Raw genomic sequence first — 19,234 nt, 5'->3', positions numbered from 1 at the left:
TTGTCAAATATTTGAATAATATTCTGACATTATATTAATAAATATTAATTTATTTTATCAATCATGCATTTCATGATGTTCTTACAAAATATATGTTTATAGTTTTATAATTAACTAAAATGAATATTATTAATTTGGAAAACATATATAAATTAATTTTACAATATTAGTTATAAATATATGATTACTAATTAATGTATATTCAAGAAAAAATATGAATCTTAAATACCAAATCTAATTACTTATAAAAAATTATTTATAGCAATATATTTATTATATTAATTTTTAATTTTTGATAATTATTTCATTTAAAATTTGATTTAACTATGTAATAACACTTATGCAACCAAATAGTACGATTGTAATTACACTGTAATTATGTTATGACAAACAAATAGGTCGTCATAATTAGTATGTTGTGTAATTACTAGATTGTGTAATTACATCAATTTCAATTATGTGATGTCTTTCCAAACAGATCCTAATGCATCTAAATATGGGCAAGTTAGACAATTTGCGCATTTATGGATCAAACTGGACACCGCAAGCAAAATGTGATAAATGATTGAATTGAAAATAAAACAAAGACCAAACAGAATAGAATGAGAGTATTCCAATGAAAGTTTGAAACTTTCGACTTCTTGTTTGCTAATTGAGAAAATTTTAAAAACAACAATAACAACAGTTTTGAAAGTCTACGATGATAAGAGATGGGGGTGGCTAATGACATAAACATAAATCAGTGGGAAGAAAATTAAAGAGATCTATATAAGGAAGTATCCACAGGCATGTGTTGAAAAATAAAATCTTGAATTGAAATTTTCCACAAAGAAATAGAGCAAAGCATAGAGCTGAAGAACCCACAAAATATTATAAAATCTTGGTAAAGATTCGATTTAAATTACTCAAAACGAAGAGAACGTAGTACTAACCTTGAAATGGCAATATAACAGCGGACTCATCGTCATTGGTTCTATTATGTAAAAATGGTAAGAAAATCTTTGATATAATTGTCCGATTTCTTTCTCATTTTGGTCACGACGTCTTCATAAACAAAATAGGTCACCCTCTACTACTTGTTTCCACTCGTTAATTTGTCCTCCTTTTTTCTCATCAACTCTATTAGTTCATTTGATCCAATGGAGCCCTTTGCTGAATTGGTATGTTTCACTTCCATTTAAAAAACAATCTACTACTTTAGTTAGTATAAAGCTGAAAGTTGTTTTTGCTTTAATTATTTCTTGAAGGGTTGTATCTTGAAAGTGGACGTGTGCTGCGATGCATGCAAGATGGAGACGGTGAATATTTTGAGTTCTATATGCGGTAATATATTTGCTTTGATTTCTATTGATCAAACTCTGTATCTCTTACATGGAAGGGAAGTATTATTTTGGTGAAAATAAAAACGATTAAGTTATCTGTCTGTATTAATATAACTTGATTTTTCTTCTATTGTTGACCCTCTGTTTTAGGATTCTAGGGGATAAAGGCCATGGTTATGGCTCTTTGAACTTGACGAATTATAGAAGGAAAATATGATTATTATGCCCGTCTTCTGTTCACTTTGTCCAGCCCCTCCCCCCCCCCCTCCCCTCCCCCTTTTTTTTTGCAAATCTCTAAGGCTGTAGAGTGAGCTTAGTATGGCTCATTGATTTGATATTGTTAAGAAAATAGCGTTAGGCTTAATACTAGAACTAAAATAATGTGCCTATCATAGGGAGAAATTCTAGTAAGAGGATAAAAAACATGCAAAAACACCACACCTCGGATATGAATGCAATTTTTAGGTTACCTTTGCCACTAAACTAAAAGCTTCGCTTATGTAAAAAGATTTTTTTTTAAATTTTCTATTAAAATAGCGATCATGGAAGGGGAAGGGAAGGGGGATAGTGAGAATTGAACTCACATCTATTGTGTGGAAGGATCCTAGTGTTACCCCTTGATCAAGAGAATTCAACTATATATATATATACACACGCGCGCACTCATGGTAAGGGCCTTCAAGAAGGGCACTCATGATTTATATGTATTAACCTATTTTTATTTATTTTGTAGGAGTTTATTCTGTCACAATAGAATCTGACGAAGCCAGAATTTATGGTGAAGTCGATCCAAACCTCCTCTTGAGGGCACTGTCAAAATCAGGCCGTGGCAACCATGCAGAGGTGAAATGGGTGACACTTAAGCACCCATTATTGAGCAATAGTCATATGGCTGATGGATATGGCTCTTATAATCATAGATATGGCTCTAATAGTCATGGCTATGGTTATAATAGTTATAGCCATGGCCATGACTATAGTTCTATTGGTGGTCCCTTTAGGCACAGAAGGTCGTTGCCCGAATATAGTTCTGGCTATGAGGGACGCCACAATCACCAATATCCATTCAGGAGCATTGCACCAGATTACTCGTATGCGTCCAACTATTATTCCGGTGCTTTGCCACCACCTAGGTATGTCCCGACATATGAAGATGACAACTTCAACTCTTGCACTACAATGTGATCTTTCTAAGTAGTTATTGTGTATATGGTTTCTTATTGTCCAGATTTTACTTGTTTATGGTAGAATTTGTAGACAACTTAGATAGTGTTTATACCTTTTGTTTTAGTGCAGAAAAACTAAAGCTTCTTTATGTTGGATAGTTTGTAATATGGAAGCAGTTATTAATCAGAAACACGTCTTTGGTTTGAAAAGTTCCAACCTTTTTTAAATTATATGTTCAATAAATAAGACGTTGGTACTTCAAAAAAATAAAAAAAGGCAGCCCGATGCACAAAGCATCCCGCGTTCACGCAGGGTCCGAAAAAAGGCCGTACCCTTCTGCTATTGCCAGAGTCATCAAATAATCTATCTTTTGAGAAAGTGTACTACACTCCTCAAGCTCTTTTCTGTTTTCTATGTTTGTACATATTAAGGATATGTTTGGGAAGTAAGAAGCCCCTTTGACATCTCTTCATCTGCAAATAATTCTCGATGTGAAAACCCGGGGCTGATCTTTGAATAGGAAAACGAGTGGATCTGCAGGGTCCCAAATGAATTGGCTCATTCGACTTCTTTGTTTCTCTGTCAATTTACGCGTCTCTTAGCTTTGTTGAACATCAAGTGTACCTCTGCTTCCTCAACTCTTTTCCATTCTGCTTTGTGGACTGTGACAGACTATTGAACAAAATTTTAAATGGTGTATTGTTTTTATTTATTTATTTATGAAATTGGTTGAGTTTTTGCTTGACTTGTTAAAGATGTTGTCATTGTAGGCCTCACTACTGTTATAGGTAGAGAACTGGAGAGATTCTTAAAGGCTCGTTGGCTCTCCACCATGACAACAAGAAGTGTTTTTGCGTGATTGTTTCTTCTTAAATCTGTTTATTAGGGACAATTTATTTGAACAGTAGCTATAGTTGAGTAGTTCTTTTGATGAGGATTCAAAGCAAAGCTTCATCTGCATTCAAGTAAATTTTCTTGGAATTTTGTCAAGGTCTCCGATGCTTCACTTTGGTAAGTTTTTGTTGCTGAAATGGTATGATATATCTTTACAATATACAGGCTCTAGTACAATATAGACAACCTAAGCTCTTGAAAATGACAAGTCGCTGTTAGAAATTAAATACATTTGTCCCTTATTGGTTGTTCTAGGGTTTCAAAAGGAGGTTATAATAACCTAGGCTAACTCCACCCATTGTTTTAAGGTTTTTGGCAAAGTAGTTTTTTTAACAGAAGGACCATGGTGGGGGTTAGGCATAGACTCCCAACCCGTAAATAATCAAAAAGGATAAGTACACGGAGGAGGACATAGACCTTAGCCTCCAACACATGAAGAAGAATTATACATATCACTCTTATATGTATTTGACCAGATAAAACTTGTCTAATTTGGGAGGATTCCTCCATTATACTTTGTAGGCATTGAGTATTACATGATGAAACTATACACAATGCTGCAAAAAAAAAAATCAGCTTTATCTAGTAATAACATCATTAATAACAAAATGACTTTTCCTTGGTCTAAGTCTGAAATTGAGGATGCCATCTTTTTGATCACGCCTCAATGAAGTTTTGGCATGTTCAGGTAAATCAGAAACTTCCTCAAAGGTGATTAGCTAGTTGTTCCGCAACAATGCATGTTGCCTCTCTAAACTATGAACAAAACTTAAACTTCCATGGCTTGAGAGTTCCACAATCTGATCTATGATATGCTTGATCTGCCAAGGTGGTTTCATTTTGCTATTAATTAAATTTACTATCAGCTGAGAATCAGATTCAACAATGACATCTAAGGCGCCCTTGCTAATATATTGTTGCATGCCACTTATCTTAACATGGCTTTGGCCTCAGCCACATTAATTCTACAACACTTACCAAAATAAGGCCAAACTTGTTTTGCAATTTGGCTTTGGCAGAATAGATGCAAGATGGTTTCTTCTATATGTACATTACAACAAGAATACATTTTGATGGTATCACAACACCAAACGTTTTCACTAAGTCATATGTGGGAATCCTGGCATACAAAACCCTTAACATGAACAAAGAGATCTTGAAAGACATTTTTTTATGCCATGTCATTTTAGCTGTAAAGGAACTGTTTCTTTGCTTCCTCAATTTTTGCCAAGCCTATTTACAAGTGAAGGTTCCTGAAGATTCGAGTGTCCAAACTGGATAGCCATTAGAAACTCTTTCATCAAGGTATTTTGGCGTAGTAGTTCAGAACCATTATAAACCCCTTAGAAAACTATTACACATCCAATGAGGTACAAGAGTAATATTCTGTAACAGTCGCCATAGTGATGTTCTCTTAGAAATTATAATATATTGTTCATTCACGTTTTTGCATATTTATATATGTGTATGTATGCATTGTATATATAAAAATTTAGTTATCAAAAAGTTTAAGGCCTTTTATTAAAATTTGGTTTTATACCACTAACTTTATATTTGCACCTATAAGAAATGATGTTTTAGTTAGTGTTCCACATTCCTCTCTTTTAAACAATTTGATTCGAAAAAATAATTGGAATAAGTATTCTTAATGCAATGGCCTAACTGTTGCGGAAGCCAAATGTATATAGTGTGAATAAGTCACAACTACTATACCAAAAATTATGACAGCCACCAAATAATAAATAAGACAATAAAACAACAATAAAGGGAACACCAGAATTTACGAGGTTCGGCTAATTTTGCCTACTCCTCGGACACAACCAATATTTTATTTCACTCCAAAAATACAAGTGAAATAATACTAAAGAGAGAAGATACAAATGCCTTAAACAGATGAGAAGGCAAATGAGAGGTGTGTTTCAATCCTAAACATTAGGCCTTCTTTTATAGGGGAAAAATCCCCCCAAACTTAACTCCCAACCAATGTGGGACTTTGGCATTTTGCCAAACTTCAACAAATCTCCACCTTGGCAAAATTCCACATTTTCAATTCTCTCTCAATAACAAATTTTGGTTGTGTCTTCATCTTCAATCTTCAGTGTTCAACAATGTTGATCAAATCCAAACAATGTTGAAACTTGATCGCAGTCACCACCTTAGTTAGCATATCAGCAGGATTCTCCGTAGTATGAATTTTCTTCACTGTGACTCCACCTTCTTCTATGATTTCTCGTACGAAATGATACCGAACATCAATGTGCTTCGTCCTTGCATGATAAACTTGGTTCTTCGCTAATTGAATAGCACTTTGACTATCACAAAAAATTGTGATACCTTTTTGTTCAACACCAAGCTCCTTTAGCAATCCTTGAAGCCAAACTGCCTCTTTCACAGCCTCTGTAATAGCCATGTACTCTGCCTCTGTTGTAGACAAAGCAACTGTTGACTGCAAAGTAGACTTCCAACTAACTGGTGCCTTTGCAAAAGTAAACACATAACCAGTAGTTGATCGTCGTTTGTCCAGATCACCCGCAAAATCTGAGTCACAATATCCAACTACAGACTGATTGTCTTCCTGCTCAAAAACTAACCCGACATCTACAGTATTATGAATATACCGTAGAATCCACTTCACAGCTTGCCAATGCTCCTTCCCTGGATTGTGCATATATCTGCTAATAACTCCAACAACTTGTGAAATGTCAGGCCTTGTGCAAACCATTGCATACATCAAGCTACCAACAACATTTGCGTATGGTACCTTTGACATATACTCTCGTTCAGCTTCATCCATTGGCGACATATTAGTACTTAGCTTAAAATGGGGAGCAAGTGGAGTACTAACTGGCTTAGTCTTGTCATCTATGCCAAAACGTTGTAGTACTCTTTTCAAATATTCTTTCTGAGATAAACAGAGTTTCTTTGAACGTCTATCTCTTATTATCTCCATGCCAAGAATTTTCTTTGCCTCACCCAAATCCTTCATCTCGAACTCCTTCTTCAGTTGAATTTTCAACTTATCAATTTCTTCCGAATTCTTGGAAGCTATCAACATATCATCAACATATAGGAGAAGATATACAAAGGAACCATCTTTAAGCTTGTGCAAATACACACAATGATCGTATTTGCTTCTCTTGTACCCTTGCCGCAACATAAACTCGTCAAATCGCTTGTACCATTGTCTAGAAGATTGTTTCAATCCGTACAACGATTTTTCAAGTTTGCACACCACATTTTCTTTTCCAGCAACTTTGAATCCTTCTGGCTGAGTCATGTAGATTTCCTCCTCCAAGTTTCCATGTAAAAACGCAGTTTTTACATCCATCTGAACTAGTTCCAAATCCAATTGTGCTACCAAAGCCAACATAATTCTAATGGAGGAATGTTTTACAACTGGAGAAAATACTTCATTGTAATCAATTCCCTCCTTTTGAGCATATCCTTTGGCCACCAATCTTGCTTTGTAGCGAACATCTACTTGGTTAGGAAATCCTTCCTTCTTTGCAAATACCCATTTGCACCCAATTGCTTTCTTTCCCTTCGGGAGATTGGCCAATCTCCATGTATGATTCTGATGAAGGGACTGTATTTCATCATTCATGGCAATCCTCCACTTATCTTCTTCTGAACTTTGGACAGCGTCTTTATAAGTGGTAGGAACATCATCAGCTACAATTGAGGTTGCACAAGCAACCGTCTCAATGAGACGAACAGGTTTCGTTATTGTTCTTTTTGGCCTGCTGGTTGCTATTGATTCAAGTTGTTGTTGAGGTTCCTGAGTTGGAATCTCCTCTACTGGCTCTCCTTCCAGAGGGTAATCTTCATTTGTTTCCTCCTCTGCTTCTTGTGTAGGAAAAATAAATTTTCCCTCAAACTCCACCTGCTTAGAAGCACCTTTATTTTGTTTGGTGTCTTCTGTTACCTTATTTACCATAGCAGATTCATCAAAGGTAACATCTCTGCTGAATATTACTTTCTTTGTCATAGGACACCATAAGCGATATCCTTTGACTCCAGAAGTAATTCCCATAAAAATAGCCTTCTTTGCCCTTGGATCCAATTTTGACTCCGTCACATGATAATATGCAGTTGAGCCAAACACGTGCAAAGAGTTATAATCTACAGCAGGTTTTCCGTACCATTTTTCAAATGGTGTCTTGCCATCAATAGCAGCAGATGGTAGACGATTAATGAGGTGGCATGCATATGTAATTGCCTCAGCCCAAAATTCTTTGCCCAAGCCAGCATTGGACAACATACACCGTACCTTCTCCAGCAAGGTCCGGTTCATACGTTCTGCCACTCCATTCTGTTGTGGTGTATGTCTAACAGTGAAGTGTCGGACGATGCCATCATTTTCACAGACCTTATTGAAATGATCATTTTTGTATTCACCTCCATTGTCTGTGCGAATACACTTGATCCTCCTGCCTGTCTGATTCTCCACCATCGTCTTCCATTTGAGAAAAATTCCCAACACTTCATCTTTGCTCTTCATTGTATACACCCATACTCTTCGAGAAAAATCATCAACAAAGGTTACAAAATAGTGCTTCCCACCCAATGAAGGTGTTTTGGAAGGACCCCAAACATCAGAGTGTACATAATCCAAAATGCCTTTAGTATTATGGATCGTTGTACCAAATTTAACCCTTGTCTGTTTCCCTTTGACACAATGCTCACAAAACTCCAAGTTGCAAGCCTTTACTCCTTTTAACAATCCTTGATCTGATAAAGTTTTCAAGGATTTTCCTCCAGCATGTCCCAAGCGCATGTGCCATAGCTTGGTTGCTTCTGCCTCTTTGTCGTCACTGGATGTCACTGTCGCTGTCCCAATAATTGTACTGCCACGATAGCGGTACATATTATTATTTTTCCGATTAGCCTTCATTACCACTAGTGCACCGGAGCATACTCTCATCACTCCATTTTCTGCAATGATTTTGAACCCTTTTGATTCTAGGGCTCCCACAGAGATGAGATTCTTCTTCAAATCCGGTACATATCGAACATCTGTTAATGTTCTGATCATTCCATCATGGTTCCTTAATCGTATTGAACCAATGCCATATGAGGTAAGAGGGCTGTTATCCGCTGTGTGGACGACTCCATATTCTCCTTCTTGAAATTCCACGAACCAGTCCCTATTGGGACACATATGATAGCTACAAGCCGAGTCCATCAACCATATGTCTGATGATGTTGATGACTCTGTTGTAACTAATGAGAAGTCTGAATCATCACAATCAGCTACATTTGAATCCATAATGGCCTTTCCATTGTTATGTTTGGCCTTATTCTTCAACTTCGGACAGTCTTTCTTCCAGTGCCCTTTTTCTCGACAAAAGGCACATTCATCTTTGCTGGGTCTGGATCTTGACTTGGATCTTCCCTTCTTTGTCCTCGTTTGACTTTGAGGACGACCCCTCACAAATAGTGCTTCTCCTTCTCCGCCCTTCTGTTTTTCTCGCTTTCTTTGTTCATAGCTGTACAAAGCCGAACAAACTTCTCTGAGAGAAACTTCGTCATTTCCATGGAGTAGAGTAGTTTCAAGGTGCTCGTACTCATCAGGAAGTGACGCCAACAACATCAAGGCCAAGTCACCATCATCATAAGTTGTATCCATATTTTGCAAATCTGTGACCAACTTATTGAAACTGGTGATATGTTCATTCATCGTGGTACCAGGAACATAGGTGAAGTGAAACAGTCTCTTCTTCATGTACAATTTATTTTGACTGTTTTTCTTCAAAAATTTATCCTCCAGTGCTTTCCATAATTTACTTGCAGAAGTTTCCTTTGTGTATGGATATTTCTGCTCTCTAGCAAGGTAGGATCGAATGGTACCGCAAGCAACACGGTTGATAATTCTCCAATCTTCTTCTCCAATAACATCTGGTTTCTTTTCTTCAATGGCCAGATCTAGCCCTTGTTGAAAAAGGACATCTAGAACCTCGCCTTGCCACATCCCAAAATGTCCGGACCCGTCAAATATTTCGACCGCAAATTTCGCATTTGACACAATTCTTGTCATAAGCGAAGATGCCAATGATGACGTATTGTTGACACTTGATGTAGATTCTTCTTGTTTATTGTCTCCCATCTTTGACACAAATATTATTTAATAGCTGACGACACAAATCAAGATTATTTCCTTTCTGATGTAGAAGATCAGACTAAGCTGCAACTACAGAGCATACTCAGACAGAACCTTGACTCAGTTACCAAGATAAATCTTTTCTGATGTGGAAGATCAGACTATGCTGCAACCACAGAGCATACTTAGACAGTACCTTGGCTCTGATACCAATTGTTGCGGAAGCCAAATGTATATAGTGTGAATAAGTCACAACTACTATACCAAAAATTATGACAGCCACCAAATAATAAATAAGACAATAAAACAACAATAAAGGGAACACCAGAATTTACGAGGTTCGGCTAATTTTGCCTACTCCTCAGACACAACCAATATTTTATTTCACTCCAAAAATACAAGTGAAATAATACTAAAGAGAGAAGATACAAATGCCTTAAACAGATGAGAAGGCAAATGAGAGGTATGTTTCAATCCTAAACATTAGGCCTTCTTTTAGAGGGGAAAATCCCCCCAAACTTAACTCCCAACCAATATGGGACTTTGACATTTTGCCAAACTTCAACACTAACAACAAAATGAATAATGCTGCTTGTTTGCATTTGTCCTCTTTGATTACTATTGAATGATCGAACAATAATAGGTGTAGTATATAGCTGTTGTGTGCATGTGTCCTTTTTGATTGCTTGACCATATCTCATGAAAGAGTTTTCTTCTTCAATATATCCTATCCCTACAATCCCCTCAAATTAATGCACTACAGTTTCTCTAATTCGAAAGTTACGTGCTATTATCTACATAAGATTTTAGCATGATATCTCGATCAATTAGATGGTCCAGATATAGCGAATTGAATAGTTAGGATTTATATGCTAACCCCAACTAATTAAGATTTTAGAAGTGAGAAAATCAATAAAAAGATGTAAAATATTCTCTCCTTTCGTGCATGTGGAAGACAATTGAGAAAAATCAACAATAGAATATTGGGGTCTGTTGTTTGACAGTACTTGGAGGTCCTAGTGCCATTGCCACAAAACACAGCAGCAAGAGGCTATGACTGATGTTTTATACTTCAATGCCAAGAGGAGTGATTTGTGTGGTGTCCAATTTTCGTGTGCACAAATTATAGAAGGACATGGTTCTTCTATGTGTTCCTTATACTAATATTGTGGAATAATAAATGCGGAAAGTAAAAAACACAAATATTTTTACGTGGAAAATACCTGACTCAAAAGGTGAAAAAACCACGACCTACTACTCAGTAGGATTTTCCCCAACACTTCACTAAATCACTGAGCCAAAATAACATTTACAAAACTCTTTGTAAACCTAAGGATTACCTCTAATCCCTTTGTGACAACCAGCTTCTAGCTGTTGCGACAACTTCAAGTTAACTCTAACTTGAATACAACACTCAGAGTACCTAGTACAATTACTTCTAAGTAAAGCTGAAAGGTACAAGTTGAAAGCCATACTACAATGACACTAGAATAAAAGGAAGACATTTGGAACTAATTCTTCTATCTGGTTCATATAGCCTCAGGTTTGTACACTTGAATCACACACGAATTGCTTGCAAAATGTCTTGCTATTTTGCTCTCAACTCACGTTTAACTTTAGCGTTTGTGCATCCCTATAAAATGAGAATATCCTAAAATATATAGAGTTAGTAGAATAGGAAATAACTAGAGTTCCAATGCTATACTCTTCCTTGGTGGAAGAGTTCTAGTTATTTTCAACTTCTAATTCCCCCCTTATCTTGGATAGAGTTCTCTTAGAGTAGGAGTCCTTCTCCTTATCACTTATGCAACATTTTGTTTAGGAGATATCAGATATAACAATTTAAGCTTATCTCCTTCACTTGCATCCCTTGTGCTCGAATCTGCCCGTGTCTGTGTACACTGTGCATGGACCTGGTTCATGCTTAAGTTCCTTTGTCAATCATCAAAACAAACTTCACTTGAGCCAACAAATTATCCCTTTTTGATGATGACAAAATCTGTGCTTTTCATAAGCATAAGACCTGTTTCAACTCATCTCAACATCGACACAATGTTAGAATATTTTCCATTTTAAAGTCACAAATCATCAAGGAACAGGTTCATTAGGTTATAAACATCACAGTCCAAAGTAAAAAGCATAACATGTTTTCCCCCTTTTGGCATCATCGTAAAGTTGCATAATTATGTTAGATAACCAGATATTAATAGATATCACTCATGGCCACTAGGGCTACTTCAAATGCAATCATTGAGCCAAGTATCATTTATCAATCTAATGATATTAGCCATCTAAGAAGTATCAACAAACAGTTAGAGCACAAAAACAATTGATTATCATTGGTACTAGTCATCCACAAAGCACAAAGAAAAATAAAGATATTGGATCATGAGCAAAAAGAACAAAAAAAATCCTATCCAAGTCACTAGTTTGTCTAACTAGGCTAGAAAGGTCTTAAGGCTGGGAAGGACCACGTTCTTGGTTCTTGTCTTGAAGCAGTTTCAACATATCATGAAGAATGCCTTCATTCTTCTCCTTCTCCTTTGCAAGCTCAGCCCTTAGCGCATCTCTCTCAGTTTCTACTTCTGCCAACCTCTTCTTCATCCTTTCAATTTTAGTATCCTTAGTGTCACGACCCAAACCCGGACCCGGTCGTGATGACGCCTCTCATGAAGACAAGGCCAGCCGACACTTCCCTTTTTCCAATTATTAACAGTTAAGCATTAAGAAACAGTCGAAACATGATAAAATAATCCAAAGTAGCAGATAATGTCATAAATACGTAGAAGAACAACCCAACACAACCCGATACCGGGGTGTCACTAGTCATGAGCATCTATAAGTCATAATACAAATTCACTAAGTCAATAAACTAGTACAACTGTCTAAAAAGAGATAGAAGTGATAAAGGAGTAGAGACACGGGGCTGCAGACGCCAACAGCTACCCCGTGATCTCCGAATGTCCGCCTGAAGCTGGAGGGATCAACACTGGGGAGCAGAACCAACTACACCTGAATCTGCACACAGGGTGCATGGAGTAAAGTGAGTACTCCAACTCAGTGAGTAACAAATGTAAATAATGACTGAAAGTAAGAAAACATGCAAGACACAAAACATTCTATAATGAAGCAGTAAAACCATTTAAAATCAGTAAATCAGTGAAAGATAGGTAAAACCCTTTAACTCACATGTAGTTTCATGAAAAAGCCTTTTTCAATGATTAAGCAGGTAATTGATAGTCAATTATGAAAAGTAAACACATAAAGGCTCGCCCCTTGGGCGCCGTATCAACAAATTTGCACCTCGGGCAACATCTCAGAACAGTACCAGCCCCTTGAGCAACACATAGAACAATACCAGCCCCTCGGGCTCAATCTCACATCACAATGGGTACTCGCGCTTACTGGGGGTGTGCATACTCCGGGAGGCCCCCCTTACGACCCAAGCACAATAACAAGCCATCTCGTGGCATCATAAACAGGCTTTCGGCCTCATATCAATCTCAAGCCACCTCGTAGAGTACATACCTCAGGCCCTCGGCCTCAAATCAGTGTTAGTGTTTCCTCACAACATAGGCCCTCGGCCATACTCAGTCACAAATCCTCACAAGCTACTCGGGCATTAATAAAACAGTGTTTCTCAGCCCAAACATTATTTAAAATATTATTTAAGTATTAAAACTAAGTAAAACATGACTGTGTATGGAAACAGTAGAAAATAACATGACTGAGTTTAGGTAAATATTCAAAATAGTGAAGAAATATCAATAAAAATCCCCGAAGGGTCCAAATAGTTGGCACGAAGCCCAAATATGGCATTTAGCTCAGTAATGATGATAGTAAATAGATTTCAATCAAATACGCGGTAAAATCATCAATCGGGACGGACCAAGTCACAAATCCCCAATAGTGCACGACCCCACACTCGTCATCAAGTGTGTGTCTCACCTCAATATAGCACTACGATGTGCAATTCGGGGTTTCAGACCCTCAGAGCATCATTTACAATCATTACTCATCTCGAACCGGCTAAATCTCTAGCTCGCGATGCCTTTGCCCCTCAAATCGTCCTCCACACGCGTCGAATCTATCCAAAATCAGAACGAGGACGTCAAAATATGCTAAGAGAACGAAGCCCAAGCGAAAACAATCGATAAAAGACACAAATACAGAAATTACCAAAACCCAACTCCCAGGCCCACGTCTCGAAATTCAAAAATTTTCACATCAACGGATTCTTTATCTCCCCACTAGTTCATACATACCAAGAACATCAAAATCCATCCACAAATGACCCTTCAAATCCCAAATGTTTGGTCTCCAATTTCAAGCCCTAGTTCTTTAATTTTTGGCTTAGATTTCATGATTTTCTAGGTGGAATTCACATAATAATCGAGTTTTTAGTCCAAAATTCTTACCTCCAAACGTTTCCCCTTGATTCCCTCTTCAATCTCCTTCAAAATCTCCAAAAACGATCAATTATGGAGGAAATAAGCCTCAAAATCGCGGACAAGACGAGCTTAAAAACATTCTGCCCAGGCATAATTTTCTTCATCGTGATCGCGGGAAAACCTTCGCGATCGCGAAGCACAAAAACTCAGCTCCCAAAATTTACCTTATGTGAACGCAATAAACACCCTGCGAACGTGATGCTCTGCCCTTTTACTCTACGCGATTGCGGACTACTGCCGTGTTCGCAATGAACAATTAACATCCAAAACCCCAGGTCCACTTAACTCTATGCGAACGCGACCACCTCCCTGCGTTTGCGATGACCCAGCTCCTCACACTATGCGATCACAACTCCTCCTTCGCAAACGTATAGAACAAAGTGGACTGCCCCTCAAAAGCTTCTATGCGATCGCAAGAACCCCTACATGATCACAGAGAAGGAATTTCTGCAACAACTGAACCTGCAAATTCTACAACTTTCTTAACTTCAAAATGATCTGATTGACCACCCGAAACTCACCCGAGGCCCCCGGAACCTCAATCAAAGGCACCAACATATCCTAAAACATTATTCAAACTTGTACCAATCATCAAAACACCTCGAATAACATCAAATCACCCAAAACACATCAGATTCAAGCCAAACTTTTCTAAAATCTTCTGAATTCCGCTTTTGATAAAAAATCCAACCAAACCATGTCCGAATGACCTGAAATTTTGTACACACATCCCAAATGACATGACAGAGCTGTTACAACTCTCGGAATTCCATTCCGACCCCTATATCAAAATCTCACCTATCAACCGGGAATCGCCAGAATAACAACTTCACCAATTCAAGCCTAAATCTTCTCTAAACCTCAAAAACTCATTCCGATCACGCTCCTAAGTCCCAAATAACCTCCCGAAGCTATCCAAACTATCAGAACTCACATCCTAGCCCTCTAACATACAAATCAACATCCAGTTGACTTTTCCAACTTAAACTTACTCTAAAGAGACTAAGTGTCTCAATTCTTACCAAATCCTCTCCGAACTCTACCTAATCAACCCGATCACATATAGAACCATAATACAAAACAATTAGAAGCAGAAATGGGTGAAACTGAGCGGTAACTCATGAGACGACTGGCCGGGTCGTCACACTTAGCCCCACTCTCTTGCACCAAGGCTCGCACTTTGCTGTTCACAAATACCTTTTTGGATGAACTAGTTCTTTGCGAGTGGTGTGAACTTCATAGTCACATCAGTCAAAGTTTTGCCCCAAAGTTATCTTTGCTTGTACCAACTTCCCATTTCTTGAGGGGTACCTTGAAGTGAGTAAGTACAGTGGTGAGAATAAAACCATAGGTTATGACATGAGTTTTGGTGCCAATTGGTACCCTATCAAGAAGTTGGATGATAAACCCAGGCCAATTGATTTGCCTCCCACTGTCCAGATATTCCATAAAGACTAGATCCATGAAGGTGCAAATGTGCTTTCTTTCCTACCCGGGCAACACGACTTTGTTAACAAATTCAAACAACACTTTATGGGGTCGCTTCATCTCACTTTTGTATATATACAGCCTTGGCTTCTAGCTCTAACTCATTGTCAACAAACTTTCTTGTAATAGCAAGGGAGGTAGGGAAGTTCTCTAGACTTGGCCATTCGAGCTTTTTGTAATCATTGTCCCATTCAGCAGGTACACCTAGAATCTCCCCCAATTCCTTGTCATCGAAGTTCACTTCACCCCCTTCACCATACTAGTGACTCTGCCATTTTTGATATCACAATTTTCCATGAACTCCAAAATCTCAATTCTGGAAAGCTTTCCATCTATTTGAAGGACCATGTCCTTCCAACCTTGTAATTGTAGTTTTTCCAGTAGCATCACCATGCCTTCCTCCCCCAAGTCCATGAGGAGTCTACCTATCACGACCCAAATTTTCCTCCGTAAGATGCCGTGTAGGTACCTAGTTTCTAAGACTAGGTAAGTCTAACAATTGCGGAAACTAAAATAATAACAGAAATAACGACTATACTTCAACAGATATAAAATACTGAAAACTGCTGCTCGGCATGTACAAGTAAAACCAACAACTCCGAGTACAAAAAACTCCCAATACCCAGTAGTCACAAGACACAAGCTCTAAGGAATGTACGAACTGTCTCTATACACCAACATCTAAGAGAATAAAGAAGAAAGACAACATAAAGATAGAGGGGGACTCTGAGGTTTGCGGACGCTGGCAGATACACCTAGAAGTCTCCAAGCAGTAGCACACGCGCTCTATTGATATCGGGGCTGGTAGGAGGTACCTGGGTCAGCACACAAAATATGTGCAGAAGAGTAGCATGAGTACACCATAACGGTACCCAATAAGTGCCAAGCCTAACCTCGGTAGAGTAGTGACGAGGTCAGATCAGGTCCTTACTGGAATATAATAATTTAAGGTAGGAGATATAGTAATTTAATAAAAATGCTGAGAATTTAACAATAAGAAACTACAGAAATGTAACAATATAACACATATGGGTAAATGACCGGGGCGACCCCGAGGTACCGCATCGTAGTTCCAAAAGTAAATACTCAATAGGGGAGCTCCCGAGGTACCACCTCGTAGTCCCAAAAGTAAATATGCAATAGGGGAGCTCCCGAGGTACCGCCTCATAGCCCTAAAAGTAAATATGCAATAAGGGAGCTCCCGAGGTACCGCCTCGTAGTCCCAAAAGTAAATACACAACTCGTAACCGATGGAACAACTAATTTACAACAAGAAATCCTACAGTTAAAGACTAAATACAAAAATCAAGGAAAACATGAGTTCAACTAAGCATGCTGCACAGATTTTAAGTAAGAATCCAGACATGTGGACATGTGATATTAGGTTAAACATGATAATTACACATGCTGGGATAACATATTTAGGATATAAATAGGTTACTACTAAGCAAAAAAAACCGGATTTTTAATATTTAGCCCATGTACGCACTCATCACCTCGCGTACATGGCACTCACATATCACAAATTGTTACAACAATACCAAATCCTAAGGGGAATTCCACCACACAAGGTTAGACAAGTCACGTACCTTATGCCAAGCTCAATTAGTCAATAAGAATGCCTTTTCCTCGACTTTCCGACTCCAAATGGCCCAAATCTAGCCAAAAGCAATTACATACTATAAATATAACTATAAGAAACTACTCTAATTAATGAAATCAAGACTTTAACAAGAATTTAGAAAATTGCCCCAAAAACTCAACCCGGGACCACGTCTCGAAATCGGGTAAAAGTAAAAAATCCGAACGTTCGTTCAAGACACATACCAAAATTACCAAAATCCAATACCAAATTGTCACTCAAATCTCCAAATTAAATTCTCCAAATCCCTAGCCTCAAACCCCCAAATTACACCTTAAACACACACAAATTAGGTGGGAAATTCAATGGGGAAACAAGATTATTGATTAGAAATGATCACAAGTAGCTTACCTCAAGAAACCCCTCGAAAATCCTCTCCAAAATCGCCTTAGACCGAGTTCAAAATGTTTGAAATGAAGAAAAATCACGAACCCTTGTATTTTTTACTTTGCCCAGCTAAACCATTTCTGCGGTTCACTTAGCCGCATGTGCGGCTACTTACGCTTTTGTATAGTCTGGTCCGCTTCTGCGAAGCTGCCTTACCAAGCGCCTTTGCGCTTCTACGGTAAAACTCCCGCAGGCGCGACCTGCTTCTGCGGTCCACCTGCCGCTTCTATGATCACAACCCCAGCCACACCTGGCTGCATCTGCGATGGACAACTCGTTTTTGCGAGCTCGCACCTGTGCCGAGGCTTCTACAGGTGCGATAACACTAGCAACTTCCAACTTCAGAAATTCTCTAAGTCCCAAACTTGATCCGTTAAATTCATGCATTTTGGTGTCCGATTCGTATACCAACAAGTCCTAAAATAAAATACAAACTTAGTCAAGCCTTCAAATCACATCAAACAATGCTAAAAGCATGAATCGCACCCCAATTTAAGCTTAATGAACTTAGGAAATTCCAATTTCTACAAAAAATACCATAACCTATCAAAATAATTTCGATTGACATCAAATTTGCACACAAGTCATGTTTGACATTATGGACCTAAACTCTCTGCCTTGCGTCTCAAGGCATCGGCCATCACATTGGCCTTCCCGGGATGGTATGGAATAGTGATATCAAAGTCCTTAAGCAACTTTAACCACCTCTGCTGACACAAGTTAAGATCCTTCTATTTGAGCAGATGTTGCAAACTTCCGTGATCGTGTAAATCTCACAAGGGACACCATACAAATAGTGCCGCCAAATCTTTAAGGTATGAACAATAGTTGCTAACTCAAGGTCATGGACATAATAGTTCTTCTTATGCACCTTCAGCTGTCTAGACGCGTAGGCAATCACCCTGCCGTCCTGCATCAACACAGTGCAAAGACCAATACGCGACGTATCACAATAGACAGTATAAGACCCCGAACCTGTAGGCAATACCAATATTGGGGCTGTAGTCAAATCAGTCTTGAGCTTTTTAAAGCTCTCCTCACACTTCTCTGTCCACCTGAAGGTAGCACCCTTCTGGGTCAGCCTGGTCATAGGTGCTGCAATAGATAAGAAACCCTTTACAAGCTGACGGTAATACCCCGCCAGACCAAGGAAACTCCGGATCTCTGTAGCTGAGGATAGTCTGGGCCAACTTTGCACTTCTTTAACCTTCTTCATATCCACCTTGATCTCCTCACTCGACACTATGTGACCCAAAAATGCCACTGAATCTAGGCGGAACTCACAGTTTGAGAATTTTGCATATAACTTCTTTTCTCTCAAGGTCTGAAGCACAGTCCTCAGGTGCTGCTCATGATCCTCCCGACTCCGGTAGTGCACTAGAATGTCGTCAATAAACACAATGACGAATGAGTAGAGATAGGGTTGGAACACACTATGATCAAATGCATGAATGCTGCTAGGGCATTGGTCAGCCCAAATGATATCACAAGGAACTCGTAGTGACCATACCCAGTCCTGAAAGCAGTCTCCGACATATTTGGCTCCCGAATCTTCAACTAATGATAGCCTGAATGCAAGTCAAGCACCTGTAACTGATCAAATAGGTCATCAATACGAGGCAATAGATACATGTTCTTCATTTGTAACTTTGTTCAACTGGCGATTATCAATGCACTTACGCATAGAACAATCCTTCTTATTCACAAATAAGACTGGAGCACCCCAAGGTGGCACACTGGGCTAAATGAAGCCCTTATCAAGAAACTCCCGTAAATGCTCCTT

General features: G+C 38.5%; 1 protein-coding gene across 2 annotated transcripts; it reads left to right on the top strand.

Annotated features, from left to right (window-relative positions):
- The first annotated feature begins 1,071 nt into the window (after positions 1 to 1,071).
- Positions 1,072 to 3,615, top strand: LOC104237908 (heavy metal-associated isoprenylated plant protein 32-like). Of its 2 annotated transcripts, XM_009792140.2 has the most exons (4): positions 1,083 to 1,160; positions 1,248 to 1,323; positions 2,056 to 2,455; positions 3,260 to 3,615. In XM_009792140.2, the coding sequence occupies exons 1-4, from the start codon at positions 1,140 to 1,142 to the stop codon at positions 3,279 to 3,281; spliced, it is 519 nt and encodes a 172-aa protein (XP_009790442.1). In that variant the 5' UTR covers positions 1,083 to 1,139; the 3' UTR covers positions 3,282 to 3,615. The 2 variants fall into 2 exon arrangements, with proteins under 2 accessions (XP_009790441.1, XP_009790442.1); XM_009792139.2 differs by lacking the exon at positions 3,260 to 3,615 and having other exon boundaries at positions 1,072 to 1,160; positions 2,056 to 2,721.
- The last annotated feature ends 15,619 nt before the right edge of the window (positions 3,616 to 19,234 follow it).

Source organism: Nicotiana sylvestris, chromosome 7 (genome assembly GCF_000393655.2).
Source record: "Nicotiana sylvestris chromosome 7, ASM39365v2, whole genome shotgun sequence".
Classification (NCBI taxonomy): Eukaryota; Viridiplantae; Streptophyta; class Magnoliopsida; order Solanales; family Solanaceae; genus Nicotiana; species Nicotiana sylvestris.
Note: the sequence above shows the minus strand (reverse complement) of the source record. Positions and strands in the feature narration are given on the sequence as shown.